General features: G+C 38.9%; 3 protein-coding genes across 4 annotated transcripts; all 3 read right to left on the bottom strand.

Annotated features, from left to right (window-relative positions):
* Positions 1-1571: 1571 nt before the first annotated feature.
* On the bottom strand, positions 1572-6980 carry LOC141827744 (protein ABC transporter 1, mitochondrial). The gene is made up of 8 exons (XM_074715062.1): positions 6274-6980; positions 5701-5926; positions 5356-5508; positions 5042-5200; positions 3849-4008; positions 2437-2550; positions 2177-2289; positions 1572-2088 (listed from the first exon to the last, which is right to left on the bottom strand). Exons 1-8 carry the CDS (start codon positions 6864-6866, stop codon positions 1699-1701), a joined length of 1908 nt encoding a protein of 635 aa, XP_074571163.1. The 5' UTR covers positions 6867-6980; the 3' UTR covers positions 1572-1698.
* A 1976-nt stretch (positions 6981-8956) lies between these two features.
* LOC141827863 (uncharacterized) lies at positions 8957-11367 on the bottom strand. Of its 2 annotated transcripts, none has more exons than XM_074715195.1 (6): positions 11216-11367; positions 10854-11152; positions 10440-10781; positions 9996-10367; positions 9705-9910; positions 8957-9617 (listed from the first exon to the last, which is right to left on the bottom strand). In XM_074715195.1, exons 1-6 carry the CDS (start codon positions 11365-11367, stop codon positions 9372-9374), a joined length of 1617 nt encoding a protein of 538 aa, XP_074571296.1. In that variant the 3' UTR covers positions 8957-9371. The 2 variants fall into 2 exon arrangements, with proteins under 2 accessions (XP_074571296.1, XP_074571297.1); XM_074715196.1 differs by having other exon boundaries at positions 10854-11146; positions 11216-11351.
* A 7930-nt stretch (positions 11368-19297) lies between these two features.
* On the bottom strand, positions 19298-20538 carry LOC141826715 (transcription factor JAMYB-like). Its single transcript, XM_074713997.1, has 3 exons — positions 20267-20538; positions 20002-20131; positions 19298-19918 (listed from the first exon to the last, which is right to left on the bottom strand). Exons 1-3 carry the CDS (start codon positions 20466-20468, stop codon positions 19396-19398), a joined length of 855 nt encoding a protein of 284 aa, XP_074570098.1. The 5' UTR covers positions 20469-20538; the 3' UTR covers positions 19298-19395.
* Positions 20539-22077: the final 1539 nt, after the last annotated feature.

The raw sequence follows: 22077 nt of genomic DNA, 5'->3' as shown, positions 1-22077 counted from the left end.
TATCTAATGCTCCATTGCTCCTTAATGAACATTTGGCCAATAAATCAAAGTACACATAAACTATGGTGCATGAAAAATCAAGGTCCAAAAAAAAACCATGAATGCTCAAGTACATAATTTGCTCAATTTCCAGCAGGATGAGTTCAATTGTTATCAGCTGAATGGACCTTTTTTAATATCCTTAAATAGGCTTGCTATGTTATCTCATACTAACACAAACTCACAGAGTCACAAAGTCATATTTTAGGCAGATTGCAGGAGTGGGTAAGTGAACGAAAAAAGGAATTATAAAGACAATAAACCATATAAAGCTGATCTGCTAGGCAATATCCAACAACTATGCAATCTGTCACTCCTTATCTTGGGAAAAAAGAATGCGTATACTATTAATCCCGGAATAGGTGTCCAACTGACAAAGTCATGCCTTGCAATTGGAAAGTAGCATGGCATTGCATGTTAGCATTTAAGTATGACAACAAAAATATCAGCGCATCAATGCAAACCACGAGCGATGGGATCCATCATCCAGTACCACATCTATAAATGGGCTGTTCAAAGTTGGTAAGTTATAAATCTGAAATTAAAAACTTCCACGTGATCTCGAAGTAAAAACAGCAACGGCAGGAGAATAAAGTAAATAGCTTGTTGATTCCCGGAGTTGAGTTCCACTGAGTCTTTCTGTATGCCCTGATGCTGTTACGCTATGGGTTTTGATGAGGCATCATCCAAACAGGTCAACTGCCATTTCTCTCTCTCTTCTTCTTCTTTACTTTGTTTACTTCGAAGATTGCAATGGTAAACATCAGGAACTGCACGGAGATACCAGGCCAGTATGGGGTCTGGACCAGAGACTCAATCATCGACCCTTTTTTTTTTTTTTTTTCAATTTCTAGCGCAATCCCGTTATCCCTAGATAGACATAAATTATGCGAAGTCGAGACGAACGAAAAGGCAAACATTAAATGCAGATGTAGTATCTATAAGACAGTAATCAAAACAGAGGCGCTAAAGATTTAAGCACTACCGCGGAAGGACTGGTCATGGACATCAGAAGATGTTCGTGGCCGTGCCGCTAACGGCATTGGAGGACGGCGCGTGACATTGTACCCCATCGACAAGGTTTCACGACACTCACGCATCGCCAATTCCACCACTGCGCTCCGCGTGACTGCGTCCACCCTCGCCATTCTCAATCCAGAGACGAGAAGAGACAGAAATCAATCGGAGAAGAAGCTTGAGCTGCAACTGCTCCTGCGTTTGCTACCGCCTCCCCCTTTACCGCGGCTCCCCCTTTCGTCGAGGTCGCAAAAAGTTAATTACAAGGGTTAATTCTTAATAAATCTTTTATTCAGAAGTTTTTAATAAATGAAAAAAATATATATTTTTTGTTATGTTAAAAAAATTTAAAAGACTGGACCGTACTCGGCCTAAGTTCAAGTTCATTAGGCTTTTTAAATAAAATAACATAAAAAATATTTATCAATAAAATGTATTAACATATTAAATATAAAAATACTTTCAAAATAAATAAATACATTTATATAACTAAATTTAAAAAAATAAATTGATTCATTTTAAATTCGACTAGATTACTTTATAAAAAATCTTAAACACCATATCTGTAGCAGAAGATTATTCCTTTACTGTGTATATAAGAAAAAACAAATAAAAAATGGAGTGCGATGTATGGTTTATATTTTAGGCTGTGCTCGACAAGAGTTCCACACCACCATCGCCAAACTGGTACTGCTCGTAAATCTGCAGCAACAACTCCCTACAAGGAACCACGGCACCGAGCTTGATACAAGCCAAGAATGCACCTGAGAGCTTTCTGTGAAGGCTGTAGGCCTCCTCCGGTGGTGGTGTCAGCCTGTGCTTCAGCATGGTCGCACCGAGGTCAGAAATACTTCTCGTTATGTTGGCGGCGCGGAAATCATAGCCACCAGGCTTCGCGAAGGGCGTTCCGACGATAAAAGCTGCCTGGACATGAGCCTCGATCATGATATCTGACTCCTCGCCTGTAAGAAAGCCGAGTCTCTGAGACATCTCAATCACTACCTTTCTGTCACTGTTTGCACACGCGATAACCTGGAACAAAGAGTTTCAAAGTGATATTTTATGGTTGCATGTTGACATAAATCGAAAATTTGATGGCACGATAGATGCTAGGCCATACCATCCGTAGGTAGTTATCCACAAAATTCTTTGAATACTCCCGAGCTGCACCAAAGTCGATTAGATTAATGATTTTGGTGGATTCATCGAAAAGAAAATTGCTCCAGTTGGGATCTGTCTGGAAGAACCATGAGACACAATGTAAGTAGGGAACAAAGTGAATCTAATCTACGACAAAATTGAGCTGAATCTATCCTGTTGGAAAGGCACTAATGAGAACATAAAGTTTTAGAAATTAGGTGTGAGAAGATAAAGTTGCACTTGCCTGCATGAACTGGAAAGCGAACAACTCCTGGAGGGTCAATTCCAGCAATTTCTCCCCAACATAATCCCGAACTCCTTGACTTAGTAATGCCACTTTATCAATAGGGACTCCTGAACATGGTAAGACAATGTCAAAGAAACAGAAGCTTGCAAAAACTTCTAGCGATCTCTTACTTGTACAAAGAAAATCATACTATTTTGAGCATAAGCAAATCATAATGAGAACAACGCAAAAGAAAGAGCCCAAAATCTATCATGATAAAAGAGGTAGAACATGACCAAACAATATTAGATCATTGTCAAAAAATTCTCATCTCACGGAACATTTCTACATCCATAAAAACATATCTATTCAGCTGAGCAGGTGAGAGTTAAGCTGCCTCATTTAGATGATAATAAAGTGATTTGATTAAAAGTAGGACTAAGAGTTAGAGAGAATAATCCAAGTATCAGTTTGTTTAGATTCAAGAATTCAAATCACAGACCTGCCACTCAAACTTGGTCTTTCATTGTCAAATCGACAAACATCTTTCATTGCAATGTTTCAAGCAGCTTCTTACCATGCCATTATCAAGGACCGATATGCGTTCCAATTATTTTGAATCAAAAGGGAGCAGTTAGGTAAACAATGATAGATGATAAAACGAGAGAAACATGTTTAACATAAATTTCTGAAAACATTATTCAAACGTTATATAGTCTTCCAGTTCCATGGAGCTCAATGGTGAATGAAATCTGCCCGCCTTAATACAGTCTAGTACAGCGACAGGCTAGTTGATTGCCCATCAAATATTATCATATCTAAGAAACAATCCTAACACTTTCGCCTGATACACAAATTTCATTCTAAACGCCTTCTCAATGTTAGAGAACAATGTTATCATATACAACTGAAATAGGCATTAAATAAGTTCTCCTAATTGTTTAGATCATCTTTATCAGAAATCTCCTAATTGTTTCAACATCTAAAACTTCATGCAACTTAGCTCGAAATCCCACATTCCAAATTATCTCAAACATTGTCTTTATCTTAGCTACGGTATCGTTCTACATTAAATGATTAAGTTCAAACTGTTCTTCAAAGTACTAAATTATACAGGACAAGAGTCCATGGTATTTGGGCCTATAGCCCACAACCACACAGAGGAATACTAAATAAATGAAATACAGCTGATTTGAAGAGTTAAAAACTGCATATAATATATTGACACCATGGCATATAAAATAAAAAAGGAAGTTGAAAAACAATAATATAACCAAAAGTCATCTAAGTTCTCAAACAAGTGAAGTAGTTAACAGCTATATGATCAGAACATGTAACTGAAATTCATCTTTGAATAATATAAAATTCGGAAAACACGCAAGAAAAAATTCATGACTATAGTGTCAGATTAGCATCTAGGATTCACCTGTAATTAACTCTGTTGTTAAGACCTTTTTACTTGAAATGTCATCAATTACCCGAGGAACATAGAACCCTTTTGAATCAGATAATAATTCACGGAATTTCTTTTGATTAGCAGCTTCCAACTCATAATCACATTCCCGAGACAGTTCATCCTTTGCCACCTTCATTACATCAAAGAAAATCATCAACCAAATGATCTGACAATCTTTCTGATATTCACAGCAAACTATGTTTTCAAAATATAGCTTGCTCCTTGAGTGTGACATAGCATCTAGTGGAAATAAATAGTAAACTTAAAAAAAAACAAATTGATATGAAATTCCCAGCTGAAAAGTAAAGTACCTAAATGATGCTTACATTAGAGTAATGCACCATGAGAATTCCACCTGTTAAAATTTTCCCTTGCAAAAGTTTTGCAATTACAGATAGGTAGCCAATGTGGAAGATAACTATAAATCAATTAGCTGAATTTTTGCTTTGAAGCAACCAAGTATAAGTCTGCTGTAGCAACAAAAATATATTGTCAAAGACATCCTAATTCGTAATAACAATTGTGCATCAGAATTTCCAGTCATGATTAAAAATTGGAAACACATGGTAGAAAAAGGAGATGATTTGTCCTCAATAGAGAATGAGCTAACCACATACAGCATTCCCTACAATTATGCAAGGGAGTTCACTGAACATCAACTTAAAACAGAACAACCTGAATTCAATGAAGAAGCATGACAGTAAAAATATTTGAGAATTAATGCAATGGAGCTCCTAAAATTTTCAACCAAAGGTATCATAGTTCTGGTACTAGTCAGAGATCACTTATGAAAATCCAAAGAATCCAGGATGGTGCCTTCTAATAAAATAGCATGACACAGGTAAGATTTTATGACAAGGTTAATGCATATTCATCCTACTCTCGAAATTTTGCTTCTTAGAACTTATTTTCCACTTGGATATGTACAGACAAAATGCATCATGCATTAATAAAAAATAGGGCATGGATATTGAGTCTCCCAGGATCAGAGTCTTGACTCTCTGACAAAATTTAATGAAAAAGGTTCTAATATCCAAATTCATTTTCAGTTTCTAGTATGGGAAATAATTATTTTATCAACGGAATCCATACTGTGATCATTATACCTTTTGTGAGATAATATCCGATAAACACAAAGAAATATCAAGCAGCTACAGCTTTACCTTGATGGCATTATCAAGAAAAAGTCCTTTAGGAATGAGATTTGTGTAATCTAGTATCAGTCTGACATTTTCTATGTCACTGTCAATGCTCTCTGCAACACCAGGGTACTGTATTTTCATTGCAACCTCCATACCATTCTTTAAAACAGCACGGTGAACCTAAAGAGGATAGCCAGTGGTTAGTAAGGTAAGTCATTGTGAAGACAATATGCACAAATCACAAGAAGTGAAAGCATTAATACTCTGCATGGAAGCAAATAGGATCAGCAAAGGTAATGTATGAAAGGGCATAGACCAATCTACATTGCAACAACCTGCCCTATACTTGCTGCAGCCAATGGTTCATAATCAAAGCTCCTCAATTTGGATTTCCAGTTAGGACCCAGTTCAGCATTCAAAACGTCATTCAACTGTTTGCTTGGCATCACATCAGCTCCTTGGCGAACAATATCTAGCGCTGCCAATATCTGCATCAAAGAATGAGGCAACAGAAGCATTAAGAATATTGCTCCATAATGGTCACACTTGCTGGTGTGAATACACAGGATTGCATCAACAAAGATTATCATATACAATTAAATAATCACCAGAAATATCAATTTGAAAAAATTAAAGCAATAAAAATACAATAGGTTGATTTATCAAAGAAGAGCTAGTACCGGTGCTGGCACAAGGGACTCATCCTGGATGCTCAACATCTGGCCCAACTTAAGAGCAGCGCCCCGCATTCTACATAGCGCAAGCGCCAAACGTTCAGCATTTTTCTCAGATAAAAATGGTGAAAGGACAGACTGCTTCTCATTTGTGTTGGGCATACCAAAGACAATTCTCTTTGCAGATTCTTGAATTGTACCCCATGCAAGCCCAGCTCCCAGACCAGCAAACCTACCAAAGATGGAAAAAATTATCAAAACTAATGCTCATGGAAAGATTAACTATTAAGACTTGAACATGATCATATAGATAAGCTTAATTAAAAGGAAAACAAATATCAGTTCGTCCTCTAAAATGCCCTAGGTAGAAATATCTCAAGAAGCCATGTGTGCAGGACCAAAAGAAGATGTTATAAATGTAATACAGACGTAGCAGAGGCAGAAGGAACTACCATTCATTCAGTATTATAGTCTCAGCTTTCTTTGGTTGCATTAGAGTGAAAAAAAAAGGGTTTGATTTTTAAAAAACAACTATCCTTGAACAATAGTTAAACACGAACAGATCACGGGATCGCCTACCCAAGAGCCCTGCTAAAGGGAGTAGATGGAACCCTTCTCTCGCGAGGCCGCCGACGCTTTAATAGAATGGCATCTCTTACTCCATCGGTAAGATTCTCCCTCTCAACAGGATCAGACAAGACTGGATCCTTCTGATCACCGTTCTCTCGAAGAACATCAGGTTCCTTCGTAGTACCAGCTTTCGAATCATCCAAGCAACCAACTTTCTCGGCCCCATTGGTGCCTTTCTCGGCTACAGGTACGGAGGCCTCTGAACCGTGAAACCCTCCGACTCGGGATTGCGGCGGGGGCTTTTCCGAGTTGGATGGATCGCTGGTAGTCCTTGGATTTGCAGTGAGCTCATCATCTTCAGCGAAGAAGACGACGGAGGACGCCTCGGGAGAGGAGACCTGCCGGGGAGTTCCTCTAGTAAGCCCAGCAAGGTCGGTGGCAGACACGAAGGCGTTCTTGACGGCGCGAGAGACGAGGGCCGGGACGTCCCCTGCCTTGGCGGCCTCGAGGGTGGGAGATCGCTGGGCGGCCTCGGCGGCGACGAGGAATACGCCGCGCAAGATGCGGCGGAGATCCTGCAGCGGAGGTTGGGACGGCGGCATGAGGACGAATTGATGGAGCCGCAAACTTCTCGCCTGCAAGATTTCCTTCCCCTCCCAGCGAACGAATGGCAGGAAGGCAGACACGCAGCCGACGATCGAGAACCAAGAGGAGGAGCGGAGGGGGAAGGCAGAGAGCGGAGGCGGAGCTGTTCTCCTCCCCTCCCTAAATCTACAGAATCCCTTTTAACCGTTAGATTTGATCTACGGCAGGGATTTATCAGTTAATAAACAATATAAAATTAACTGCAAAATTGATCGTTCAAATTTAAGTTTTTTTAAAAAAATAAATAAAAAAACTTAACCTTGGTTGGAGTTTTAATCTTCTCTTCTTTCTCTTATATTTAAGATAAATTTTAAATTATCAATGATTTTTTAAAAAGAAATTAAAGAAATAAAAAATATTTAAAATTAGCACATCTATAATAAATAAAAATAAATTTAAAAATAATTTAAAAGTAGCATATTTATAATAAAAATGTAATTTTTATTATTTGATAATTAATTATAATAATTTTATAATAAATATGGAATAATTATAATTTCTGTTAAGATTAATATATTTTTTATTTAAAATATTAATTATTTGTATATTGTTCTAGTTGGATGCCGTGGATTGTGAAGTCATCAATCAAAAATCTGCCACCTCACTAGCAGTGGATCTCATCGAGGAAAGAACCTGAGGAAGGAAACTGAACGAGCAGATTAGCTGGGTGTCGGGATTCCGGCAGACCACTCCGACGCTCAAGTCAGTAAAGAGGAGAAAGAAGAAGTATGTGTGAAGTTGTTGGGAATTCGAGAGAAAGTTTTCATACCTGCAGGAGAGATTATATATCCACCAGAAGGAACCTTCCTACTAACATGAGGGCAGGCTGCTGTGGTATTTTTAGGAGATAGATTTTGTAAATTGCTGACAAGTGAGCCTGTAATGCATCATCGAGGGAACCAACTCTGACAACCTTTAACCGCCCTATGGCTCGACAGGGCTGATTATTCTCATCTTTCGATCGTAGGTAGAAATGCGAGAGGATCTACGGGATCAAATCTGATAGCCTAGTACTCGTCCTGATCCTTTGACAGGGCTTGCACGCGTGAAAGCTTTTATTGTTTTCCAGACATAGAAGGGCCTAGAATGAGATCAATCTTGTGATCGGGCCAATTGACCGAACTTTATTGAGGCCGAGTGATCGAGTTCTTTGAGGTCGGGATGGCCGATAGTGAGGGCGAGTGATCGAGTTCATTGAGGTCGGGATGGCTGATAGTGAGGGCGAGTGACTGAGTTCATTGGGGTTGGGATAGGCGATAGCGAGGCCGAGTGACCGAGGTCGGGAGTGAGGACTGAGTTCATAGAGGTCGGAATTGAGGGTCGAGTAGTCGGAGTCGAATAGGCCGGGACGAGGACTGAGAGACTAAGGTCGGACTAATCGAGAGATAGGCCGATCCACTTAAGGTTGACTGTTGACCCCTTAATTTATCATATCAGTCTGCACCTTTACCTTTGCTGTCATGTAATACCACTTAGGATCTGTGTATCATATATTTATTATGAATTTATTTCCTTTTTCTCTTTAATTTTGTTCCTAATTTCTAGGTGATTTAACCGTTTAGTTTCAAAGAAGCCTTCAACCGTCGCTAATTCCAACAGTGTGGAAGCCCTCACTGAAGCCCATCAATGTCCCGCATCAGCCTATCACTTGAGCCACGGTTATATATTGCAGCTTCTTCACCCTAGCTATCCATGCCGCATAAGAATCATTCTGCGACTTGCATGTATATTAATTTCTCTTCCTCACCTCGAAACTTGCGTATACGAAGGATTTGCCATCAAAACTTACAGAATGCCTCGACTGATTCTGCTGGGTTAAAAACACACTAAAACACCTCTTTCTCCACTTCAAGGAGCAGTAATGATCATATTTTATTCAAAAAGAAGAATTTCCCCCTTGAAATACGCAAAAGCTAGCGATCAAGTTGCACTTCACATCATCAACAACCGACGACCATTCAACAGAATATATATGTTAAATAAATAATTAGTGCTATAAATATTCTCCTGTTTTGACTGAATGAAAAGTTCATGCATGAGCCACATGCACCGAACCATTCAACGTACATAATATTGTGAATTCCAGTATATATGTTATCATCTGCTTTCAACGTCGATCTACTTTTATGTTCCAATATACAATTTAATGTCCATGGGCGGCCTATCCGCCACTAGTAAAGCAAAATAAAGCTAAAGTTGTGCTCGTCTTTCACTTTAATTTTATTTTTGTCATGCAATGTTCATGTGGAAAACCTACGGCTATATATCAACTTTCTTGTGCACTAACACGGATCTCTATCCCTCCTCCATCCTCTTCACATGCAGCCATGCCTCTAAATTGGAGCTGTCAATTCCCAGATCTTTGTGTGACAAGAGTTAAGGTGGAATGCATATCCTCTCGGGCTTTATCTAGTCACCAGGCAAGCTAAAGTAGAGTAGATTGTGCAGCAGTGACGTGGGAGTTAGTGAACGGGGAAGAAAAGTGGGGAGGAATCTCTTTGGATTTTGCCTTCCCACACCTTCACTTTGCTCATCTTCTCTTCACACCATTGCAGCTGTTCTTGGCTGATCTCAGGCATTCTCAGAACTCTGGACACAATCTTCATGTCGATTAAGGCCATGAAGGCATCCATCACTTGTTTCCCCTTTACCCTCTGCCTTTTCAAGCATCTTCTTGGCCTCAGCATGTCTTTAAGCGTCATCTTGCTCTGAAAGTATATATGTATTGATTGAATAATATAATCATCGGAACCCTTACAAGCAATTGTTAATAAATTAAAGAACTAATGACTCACTTTCTTGTTGGCTTTCTTGAGAAAATGGAGTCGATTCGGATCCACTGAACTCGTTTTCTTCTTGATAAGGGCCTTCAGCATTTGACAAGGAGTCTCCTTGTCTGCCTCGAGGAAGATCATGAAGGTTCGGATCGAGTCTTCGAGAATCGCCAGGAGCTCGGCCGACGAAACCATTTCCTCTTTGCCTAATTCATCTGCTTCCGGGTCTGCGATAACCAGGAAAAAACAAATTAGCACTTGCAATTATGAGCACAAAGCTAGCAGTTGCAAGTTCTGAAGTAGTTATAGTACCTCTGAATTCAGGAACTTGGAGAAATTTTGATGAAAAGGTCCTCGTTCGAGCGAATACTTCAGGCCTCCGACCACGCTCGTAAGGCTCATTTTCGATGAATCGTTGCAAGAGGACCTGAAACTGTTGGAATTGCTCAACTATCCATTCAGTGCAACAGGATTTTTTATCACTGTCGTCTGATCCTTGGGCGTTCTTTTGCCTGAAGTAGTTGTAGTTCCAACTGAGGGCTTCCCAAGCTAAGCAAATCTGAGCCACGTAAAGGCACTCCAACTCTTGATAAGGCGTTTGGTGACTTCCCTTCTTCTTGTTTATTTTGTGAACTATTCTTTGCGAGATCGATCTCGGTTGGCACTTTAAGGACCTAAACGTTTCTGAACATTTACAGAAACCTAAGCATTCATATTCATTTCATCTACCTGAAGAAACTGAATGAACGAACCTACCTGTTTCAGTGAGTTTCTGCGCACAGATTCGATCGAAGAACATCATCTCCTCATCGTACTTGCGGAACAATGTGTAATTTTCCCAGTGGGATGAACTCCTGCGCGAGGAAGACAACAAGGGGCACTCGGTCACTGAATCACTGAAGATCGCAGAGCTTCTCCATTCCATGGAACTCTTTGAGGTGGATTCACTTGTAAGAGAAGCACCAAAAGTTTTCTCTTCGAGCTTAAACTTTTTGCTATCAAACTGAACTGCTGCTGGGTTCTCATCGAACGCCACTTTCTCATTCTTCAACAATTCTTCCTCTTTATGTAATAAAGAATCTCTCATTTCAACAGCATCTGCATCTTTAATTAGTTAGAATTCAAGACTGTATTTCTGCTTGAGGAAGCTATAGTTCCATGTAGACGTACCTTTAACTTCACCGTCGTACTCCACTCCACTATCTTCACGATCAACCGGAGAGGATTCAAGAGGGGTTTCTTCCATAAAGCTTTCATGATCACCAACTTCCTTGAAGAGGCGATGCTGCTCGTTGGGCACCGTCTCTGCTTCTTCAAGTAACGGATCACTCACGAAGCTTTCGCCGTATAAAAAGAACAAGCTTTCTTCCCTGCTAAACAAGTCGGAAGCATTGATCTCTTCGTTTCCGGCGTACGATTCATGGATTACCGGTTCATCTTCTTCAGCAGCAAGACGAGCGCACCTGCAACTGCCATATTTAGAATGTGAATTAACAAGAAAAAGAGAAACAGAGATTAATTAAAACATGCACATTTGGTGGTGGTTTGTGGACTTGGCAAGGAGATGGATGAAGAGCTTGGCGAGGAGGAAGGAGACGAGGTGGATGAGGGTGAGGAAGGTGGAGGCATGGCGGAGAAACATCACACCGATGCCAGTTTGTCCATGGCAACTGGGAACATGCATGAACTGGCTCAATTTAACTAGAGACGGTGGGATGGATTTGTCTGTTGATTTTTTTATTTTTTAAAATTTTAAATTAAAAAATTAAAATTATCTATATTATTTAGATCACAATACAATTTATATACTATTTTTATGACTATTGATATTTGATAGTATTTTAGTAAAAAAACTTATCAACAAGTGAGATTTAAATGGTAATTAATTACTTTAAAGGATAGTTTAAAAAATCTTAAAAATATTTTTAAAAATCATCCTTTATAAAACTAATATTAATTATGCCAGACTATTATTATTCGTCCACGCTTTCCGATCTCTCCTCTCCTTTTAACATGTAAAAATCTTTTCTTAATTAATTATTATTTTTATATTATTTTTATTCCACTCTTCGTCCCAAGATAACCAACCTGTTTTTGTCATTTTGTCTCCAAAAATAGCCACCGCTATCTCCTCTTTTATTGCTCGCGATGCTTCTCGTTCTGCTATAAAATTCTTCTGTTAACCTCCTTTTTTCCATTCCTCCACCATGAGCCCTTCCGCACGGGAATTCAATGCTCTACAACGCCACGCCCCTCTCAAAGTTCACAAGGAGTCTCATCTAATCCAAAAGCCTTCTTCCTCCTCTTCCTCTTCCACCATCTCCACGATAGGCGGCGGCGCCACCACCACCACCACCACCAACCACCACCAATAACCCTCGTCAACGCCGTCAGCCTGTCATTATCTACACCCACGCTCCGAAAATTATTCATGCAACTGTTGATAATTTCAAGGAGATCGTGCAGAGGCTCACCGGCCAGTCACAAGCCACCGCCGTCGAAAACAATAACGACGACGACGACAACAACAACAACAATGATATATCCGCCGCCGTCCCTCCTCCCACGACGCTGCCATCGCCAAATGATGCGTGCAAAGATAACAACGAGAACATCTTAGAAGTCTCCTCGAGTGGTACGCCATCGAAGAATTATACACACTTTTTGTACTCGTCTACGGCGATGATGCCTCCGCTCGGAATGTCGTCTAATCCTCCGTTCCTAGGGGATCTATCACTTTTCGGACATAATTCTTCGGATTTCCTGCATTATCCAAGCGGCAGCAATGTCTTCGATTTTGCATCCACAGATTCAGTATCCTTTTGGCCCTCGGTTCCTAATGTGAATAGCGATATCCTTTCATCTTATGCCATTGAAGAAGCCATTAAGATATACCATGATGTAGGTTTATGATCTCTTTGCATTGGTAGAAAAATATTGTGTTTCTTGAGATGGATCATGTAATAAAAGAGCCACTATTGACCTTAACAGAGTCGATAGATCTAGTTTATTTGTTACCTTTTCTTTTCCTTTATAGATGTATTATCTCTGTTAATTAGCTTCATTCATTGATTCTTTTAAATAATTCTGTGTAGTTGAATTGGCTTTTGTATTTGAATTGACCTTTAAAAGATATGAACTTGGATAATCTCTGTATTTGCATGTGATGTACACGAAGTTATTAGCATTTATTAAGTTTGATGAAAATTGGATGATATACAGACACTATATATGTTCCATGATCCATCAGTAAATGAATCACAATCCAAAGAATCCATGGCAGTAAGGCTTCATATGCATTCAGGGAACAAGTTTCTTTTATTGTTCATGTAAAAGAAACTCAAACCAGAGGATGCAAACCACAGTCCTCATCTATTGTAATAAGAAATCACTACAAAAATAACCTCAAGCAACAATAAATTTAACGATCAAATTTATTTCGATCACTAATTTTATTATTAATATTGTATTTCGGTCGTAAAATAACGACCGACAAATAGTTCAGTCGCTAATTTAGCGATCAAACTGGATTCGATCGCTATTTTAGCGACTGAATCCGTATTTGGTTGCTAAAATAGCGACTAAATTCGTATTCGATCACTAAAATAGCAAATGAACCAGTATTCGGTTGCTATTTTAGCAATCGAACTTGTGTTCGATCGCTAAATTTGGATTCGGGCGAGATTGTCTGGATTCAGGTAGGATTTGAGTTAAAAGTTTAGCGATCGGACCAGTATTCGATGGCTATTTTAGCGATCGAATCCGTGTTCAGTCGCTACATTTGGATTCGGGTGAGATTAGGATTTAGGGTAGGATTTGAGTTGGAAGTTTAGTGATCGAACTTGGGCTCGGTCGCTAAAATAGCGATCAAATATGGGTTTGATCACTACAATAGTGACCTAATAAAGGTTCGGTCAAGATGGCGAACTTTGACAAAAGATGCAAGCGAGCGAGAAGGATGACACGAGAAAGGAGCCGATGGACTTAGTGCATCTGAGGTACGAGGAGCTGTGGAAGAGTATTCCGGCGGAGCGAGAATGATGCATGGGAGCGAGCCGAAAGGGCTCGGTGCATCCGAGAGACAAGAAGCTCAGAGGAAGATCACGCAAAATGACCAAGGCAGAATAGAAAATGGAGGAGAAAAATGGTCAACATGAAGTTGACCATTCCAAGCACCGAATCTACTCTAAGCACCCGGATCCATTTCGGGTACTCCAGAGTCTAGACGTCTGGATCCATTCTGAGCACTCGGATAACCCAAGCCAAGTCAACGCGAGCTGTTGCCAAAACGGATGAGAATGGAATCCACGTTAACGGAGTCCAGGCACCTAGTGACCTAGAGAGGTTCCAGACGCCCGGATCGAGAGGAGTGATCCAAATTCATTGGCAGACCATTGACAAATTAGATTGAGATCGATGAATTCAAACACCCAGAAGGCTTCCAAATGTCCGGAAGTGCCACATCAACATAACAGTCAAATCGAGGTGAAAGTTATAAATAGACTGAAGCTCAAAGAAGAAGACACACTCGAATTATTTATCTCATTTAGTTTATTTTTATAGCGTTGTACTCAACTATTGTATGAGATTTCTTCGTCTCCGGATCCATTCTGACAAGGAGACTTTTTTATTCGAGCATTTATAGTCTTGGACTAACAACTTGAAGATTGTAACAAGTACATTATGTGTCTCATAGTTTTTATAGTTTATTTACATTTTAATTAAGTATGTCCTTGCTAAAACGTTAGCAAGAGAAAAATATCATTTTTATTTGCAAGCCGCTATTCACTCCTTCGATCCCCTCTAGCGATCTAAGAAAAAGCTTCTACTGCACAAATAATAGAGTTTTGATCTAATTGTATGTAAATATAATATAAAATAAAAAATGAGAAATTGTTGCAAGATTTTTAAAAATTTAACGAATAAATTAGCGATCAAATTCTAATCAGTTGTTAATATTAGCGACCGATAAATATTAATCGCTAATATTAGTGACTGATCTCTAAATCGGTCGCTAAATAATGATTGAATTAGAATTCAGTTGCTAAATTGAATTATGATAAAAAAATTTATAATTTTTTTTATTGCTAAATGAGTTTAATGATCGATTAATTAACGAAATTTCAATAGTCAAATATAGATATTTTTATAGTGAATAGAATTGTTTTTGTTTCCCATACGAGGCCATGCACTGTGGAAGGCATGCATGAACAAGTTTACTTCTCAGTTCAAATGCAAGTTTTATCAAAGGCTCAAACTTGTAAAAAAAAAAAAAGTGCATCGAGACCTTTAGTTCTTATCATTTGGTGCTAGGATGTGGCGCCTTTGAAATCACACGTGAAGACCACTAATCTTTTAGAACAGAGACCTGCTCTGGCACCTTCTATGATCAGTGTGGCCACACAGGCCTTTTGTAGCTTTTCCAATGATCCGTAGATGGAATTAAGTATATAATGTTCCTTTAGTCGAAGGAAAAAAAAAACAAAGCATTTTATTTTTCTCTTATCGAGTTGCTACAAGGATTGCTGCTTTTTACTCAGAATTATCATGAAACTTAATTTGGAGTAGTAGTATCAGTAACGAGGCAAAAGAGTGGCTTCATCAAGGCAATGATGAAGAAGATCAACGTACTGGAGAGAAAGATAACAGATCCACTTCCTCCGGCCGGAGACCGGCCAAGGGCAGCTCAAGTTTCCGGGAGGCCTTAGGCGATTTTTTTTTTAATAATTATTATTTTTTTAAAAAAATTTCTTTCATCTTTTTTATTCGAATTTGAGATCAAAAGAAATAAAACATTTTAATTGATCTAAAACAATAGTAATGTCCATATCTTTATATTGTAAAAATTTGCTAACAGTATTAACTGCGAATAAGATTACAAGTTTACAACAGGAATCATTGATAAGAAAATAAGAAATTAACAGAAGCATAAAAAAAAGATTTGATAGGAAAATAAGGAAGACAATACCTTTAGGTTTTAAGATCATAGAAAAATATGTAATAAAAGATCTTAATTCTGATCGTTACTCTCCTTATACACCCCTTGTGATGATTTCGAAAATGTCTTGAGGAGAGAAAATAAATTATCAAATAAGTAAAATGTTTGAAGTTGAGCAAAATAGGTTATTAGGTTAATAAAGAAGGAAAAAGAGGAATATAAAAAAACTAGTAAAATTAAAATTTTAAGAATTGAGAAATATTAAATATATTGGAATCATGTCAAAATCTTTATGAAATCCAATGACCATGCCAAATCTCTACAAAATCTAATAATCATGCCAAATCTTTCCAAAATCTAATAAAGATATTTTAAAAATTTCTTATTATCTTAAAATATATAGATATATATATATATATTGATTAATATTTTAAAAAAATGGGCCCCAAACCGGCGTGTCTCCTTCCTCGGAGGAGGTTCGGCAGTTTGATTGATTAGGCAGAGACATTAGGGGGCAACATAGCAAGTTCAGGACTCTGTCAATGTCAATGCACGCCTGGGCAGTCCGATTCAAGGATCAAGTCAGTCTAACTTACGACAAGCTCTAAGTCTAATCAATTTTTTCGAGTTCAACTCAAGTTAACTCGGCACATGGCCAAGCTCAAGCTCGATCAGCCAGATCCCTCCTAAACTTGAACACGACATAACAGTTATAATAGCGCTAGTTAACAAATGGTGCGCCTTTGGTCAAGAGGAAAAAAATATATCTCTTAACCCTAAAGGCGATGCTCTTTATATATCTCTTAATCTAAATTCTAAATCCTAAATCTTAAAAACCGATTAAACAAAAGTCTACCAAAGAGGAGGCATCTAACTTAAAGAGCTTGGTCAGGAATATATGGATGAGTCAGTCCATCTTTGATGATTACTTTTTTTTTTTATTTTGTAAAAAAAGAAAATAATAATTTATTTATATTTATTGATTACAATGATATCTAACATTTGACCTGCCAGCCACACTGAGACACGTATTAGAATCACAGCTTCAAGCAACTCGATTAAGTCTGCGTTGCATAAAAATGTACATTAAAGTGTTGATTAGTGGAGTTTAATCTAGCGTTTTCCATCATGCATCTAAAGGCGATGCTCTTTAATTACATTCTCTAATCAAAGGAGATTCTAATTAATTCTCTAGATGGTTGTATCTTCTAAGTACTTAACAAGCAATGCAAGTATCAGATCTTGCTTCTAGAGGTTATATATATATTTATTATATATATATTATTAAAGAAATAAAAAAACCAAGACCATTAACAATATGCTAACTTTTTAGTGCATAAATATTAGCAATAAAGCTACATCATCGTCAGTACTGATCGTCACGGGTCTAATCGTCACTACTGTTAATCGCATGCCATTTAGATGAGGCCTTAAACTTACTTTGGATAAGACAGCTCACTAAGCTATAATTAATGTGATTTAAAGAGTTGATATCTTCATCCACATCCAATTAAAGATTAATTAATTAGCCAATACAATCTACTCAACATGCTCGAGCAATTCTATAATTGTCCCCGGGGCAATGGTGCAACGGTAGGACATCCGGGTTGTAATCTAGGGACCCGCGGTTCGATCCCCAGCTATGGCATATTTACAGGAATTTTCCTCCAAATGGGGAACGCAATCAAAGAATGCTGGGCATCTGGATTGACCGCCATATGCGCTTCCCGATTTACCCTGGTGGTCGGTGAGAAACTTCCGTGGGATCGGGCCGACCACTCCCAGAGATGTGGCTACTGGGATTATCATTTTTTTCGAGCAATTCTATAATCACCCGGGTTGTAACTCAGGGACCCGCGGTTCGATCTCCAGTTACGGCGTATTTGCAGGATTTTTCCTCCAAATGGGGAACGCAATCAAAGGATGTTGGGCATCTGGATTGGCCGCCATATGCGCTTTCCGATTTACCTTGGTGGTCGGTGGGAAACTTTCGTGGGACCAGACCGACCACTCTCAGGGATTGAGTCCATGAGACTGACTGGGATTTATCATTTTTTTCGAGCAATTCTATAATCACCCTGTTTGGCAAACTATAAGACTAACCAAGTCTATTAATTAAACCCAAATAAGTATTGTAGTATTTACTTCTTTGAGAGAAGATTAAGGGCGTGTGCCAAAGTGGCAGAGGGAAATTGTATTAGTGGCTTAACATCACTAGTATACATAAGTTATGCTACGGATTTACTAGTAAGTGAACCAAAAGAAAATGTTTTCCTCTTAAATCAATCGAACAAAGATCGAAGACCATAGTTACAAACAAAAAAACCAAGTTGACTAAGATGAGAAGAAAATTTGGAAGATGAAGAAGATAACAAATATCTGGTTAGTGTCCTCTTCGGCTCTTTCTTTCCTTTCTCCAAGTAGACCATGTTTGGACCAGAATCCTTCCTTGGCCAATCTTTCCTTACCTACCTCCCTCGTCCAAGCAGACGTATCAGTGTTCAAATCTGTGTGTGCATGGATTTCAGGAATCGGAAATGAATGACAATTCCTTTTGCAGATACTGTAGCCACATGCCTTCCCTTCTTGGGGATCAGAGTCGTAGACTTGCCTATGACTATGTGCACGTACAACGACTGCACACTGTAGGGAATCTCCTGGAACTGAGCTCTAGACTATCAGTAGACATAACGCTAGCTGTGGCCCAATCCGGTAGTTGAGTCCCTTCACGGACTCTCTGATTCTGACATCCTTGATTTGATTGCACCTGTTCATATGCATGCACGCATCCCATCCCCACACGGACTCTCACATCACATGTTCATTGTCTAATGTATCTATCTATCTATCTATCTCGCTTTCCCCTGCAAAGGATCTCCTGGCTCATTTTTCTGAAATTTTCAGTTCACATCGATATCTCAGAAGAGAAATCGAACAGATTCCCTATGATTATCAGTAATGGTCTTGACTTGACCGATCGAGCTTTCCAATGATGAGAAATGGCATCAGGTTTCCTCCTTTCCCTCACCTAATTCTCCAATCTCTACTATCCCACACGGCATTCATTTGAACTCTCGGTCACTGCCAATGCTACTTTTTGTCAGCTTTCTTGGAAAATTGTCTCTGGTTTTCAACTTGTGTATCTGCTAAAGAAGGCTTCTTCCATATCATTCGCCACACGTAGATGACATTAATATCATCTTTTTTTCAATAAAAAGTTAGGTGATTGCATGCATTAATTCAACCGAATATTTTCTTTCTAATTCGCCTTTAATTTGTCAATATGTTTCACACTCCCAGTGTTTCGGAGACAAGACACTCATCGGTCGGCGCATATGATAACTACATCAAGACTAAGTAGCAAGATGTTGAAATGAAGTACTTCTTTTTCTTTCATGCTATTAGCAATATTGCTAGTTCATAGGTCAGAATCATAGATATTTATATCCACCAAATCATAAGACTTTGATACTTCTCCAAATTAAGAAATATTTCTTCAGTGAACGATAATCATGGTGAATTAAACTAATTAAGTGGGCCTAATTAATTTGCTCATCTAGATTGTGTTGTCTTTCTCTGAAAATTCTCAAATTAAACGATGCATATCAGTTCGATCCAAATTGAAATGACCACACGAGCATATGACTTGGCTTTTTGCTCAAGAAGTTGGAGAGTTACTTGATAAGGTTACTGAAGAGAATCGGTACATGGAGAGAAAGAAGCAGTATACTACAGATACAAGTTCATCTGCGCACTGTGTGCTTTCCCCCCTAATTAGCTAGAATTATCATCGCCTAAAGGAAATTTAGATTCTGCTCCACTCATATAGCTTTTTAACATGTCGTATAACTCGTCCATGGTCCACAAACTATGATCAGGAACGTCGTATTTGCCGTAAGTAGTGTGTTCTGAGACGGCACAGGTGGGTGGTGATGCAGACATGGGTGCTAAATTCCATGGGTCTACTTCGTAGGCATTGTTCATGGAGCAGTAACCTCCTCCACTAGAAATCATGGCTGGGTCTGACCCAGGTACTGTCATTTCGTCGAACATGTTGTGCTCTGGGAGCGGAACACTACCGGAGATCAAGTTTTCCGACGAGGGGACTTGATATTGGGCGGTGGAAGAATTCTCAAGGAGCAACCTTGGCATCCAGTAGCTGCGCACCGCGTCTCGGAACAGCGTGCTGTTGGCGTCCACCTTGAGCTGCCGCGCCTGCTTCTGCACGCGCGTTCTCCAGTAGTTCTTGATCTCGTTGTCTGTTCTCCCCGGCAGATGTTGTGCGATTCTCGACCATCTGCACACACGCACATATATATATACATATCCATCCATGAACGATTCATCAAAACTGGAAATCGACAAAAGAAATGTACATACCTGTTTCCCCATTTGGAGTGGAGGTCGAGGATGAGGAGTTGTTCCTCAGGGGAGAGGTTGCCTCGCTTGATATCAGGCTTCAAGTAGTTCAGCCATCTCAGCCGACAGCTCTTCCCTGTTCTCTTCAAACCTATATATATTTATATAATTAGTGAATTGACGACAGAAACATCAGTTAGATCATATATAAACTTAGATTAACTTAAAAGATAGATAACAGATTAGATTAGATGCATTAACTCATGCATGGATAAATGGTACGTACCAGAGGACCTAGCTAGGAGATTCCAGCCGCCTTCGCCATGGCAGGCGATGTAGTGGATGAGGAGGGTGTCCTCCTCTACCGTCCAAGGCCCTCTCCTTAGTTCCACCTTCCCCTCACATTTGGAGGTAGAAGCTAGTGATTTCCCTTCAGTAATACTCATATCGTTGCTGCTGTTCTTGGCCTGCATGCCTTCTGCCTCCATGTGGCTACATGGAAGGAGAGGAAGCCATTGGCCTAGTTATATAGAGCATGAACACCAAGAAGGGCCATGGTTGGATAATTGGCAGCAGGACTTGGTGACCTTTTTTTTTCTTTCTTTTTTCTTCTTGGAGCAGGGAAGAAAGTTGATTTGTCTTGATCATGGGGATTGATGCGAGTGATTAATTCGTGAAAAAAGTGGCGTTTAGAGATTCTTTATCCGCGTGAAGCGTGTTTGACTGGATAACAGATTACTTACAGTGGAAGAGAATCGCATATAAAATTAGTAGAAAGAACTCTGTTAATGATCTTACAAACCCATACTCGTATCGACTGTTCATCGATCATTACGTTAAAAAATAAGACAAGCATTTCCCATGGAGATCACATTAAAGTGTCGATCTTTCTGTTCTACACGATTTGGTTCCTGTTTACTCGCTTTGATCTGGACTCATCTCGTTAACAGTATCAACCTCATGATCGCCAAATAGCAGAGGGCTTCTTGATTCATGTTCCTCGTGTCTCACTCAGCACCACTGTCCCTTGACAGTTCTCTACAGTTCGAACAGCCAAATTATGATCATAAAGCTATTCTGTACTATCTGAAAGCTATCTGTGTCCTTTCTCGATTATTCGAGATCGATATCGCCATTAATATATTTATTGGGAAAGCCTGCCATTGACAAAAATGTAATCTGCACACAACAGAAGAAGAAGAAGAAGAGTTAATTGGGCTGGGCCTCCAAAGGGAAAGGCCCATGGAATAATTTCGGACCAATATGAGCATCTTGGGCCTCCTAAACCCTCAAGATCAGTTCAGTTGAAGAAAAAACAGTGTCCTGATAATTTTTATCGTAGAATTAAATACAAGTTTTTGGAATATTTATTTTTTTAGCACTATTTCTTCTAGCGGACTGTTGACTAATTAGTAAATATTTTGTTGACCTTTTCATGTCATTTTCAGTCACTGTCACAATAAATTTACATGTATCTCGACTTTGACTTTAAGAATAATAATATAGTACAACTTGAAAATTTTATATTTTTTTAAAATATGCTCTTTAGTATTAACTCTTGTGGCGAGCCGATTTACAAATATAAACTTGATATACCGCAAGTTGATTTGTTTTTACGTGTCTAAAATTCTAATTTTGACAATATTTAAAATTATTTTGAAAATATACAAATATTTGTATGCTCATTCACGTAGTTTTATGTTTTCATAAATAAACATAAACAATCTGTTATTTATTGAACACGCTGCGATAAGAATTGCGGCCCGTTCATCAAATAACTTGATAAATAATATTTTATTGAATTGTATACGATTTTGCCAGCCAAAAACAAATAAACAAACAATTTTTTTTGGCAAAATGGATTGAAAGGGAGTATAGATCGGGCATTTTATCTCGAAATTTAATTTGCCTACAGTACAATTCTGCGTTGTTCTTTGCGTGTCATCTGCGGTTTGTAATCGTTAATGCACGTTTAATCCCGACGTTTATTCTAATTGCGAAGCACAGTGGATTGACTACGCGATAGTAATCATACGTGATGAGATGGTTGTGAGGTCAGGGAAGACCGGAGACCATGACGGCGGCGGCGGCGGCGGC

This window comes from Curcuma longa, chromosome 4 (assembly GCF_044706935.1).
Source record: "Curcuma longa cultivar G26 ecotype Majalengka, Jawa Barat chromosome 4, ITB_CL_G26_1.1, whole genome shotgun sequence".
Lineage (NCBI taxonomy): Eukaryota > Viridiplantae > Streptophyta > Magnoliopsida > Zingiberales > Zingiberaceae > Curcuma > Curcuma longa.
Note: the sequence above shows the minus strand (reverse complement) of the source record. Positions and strands in the feature narration are given on the sequence as shown.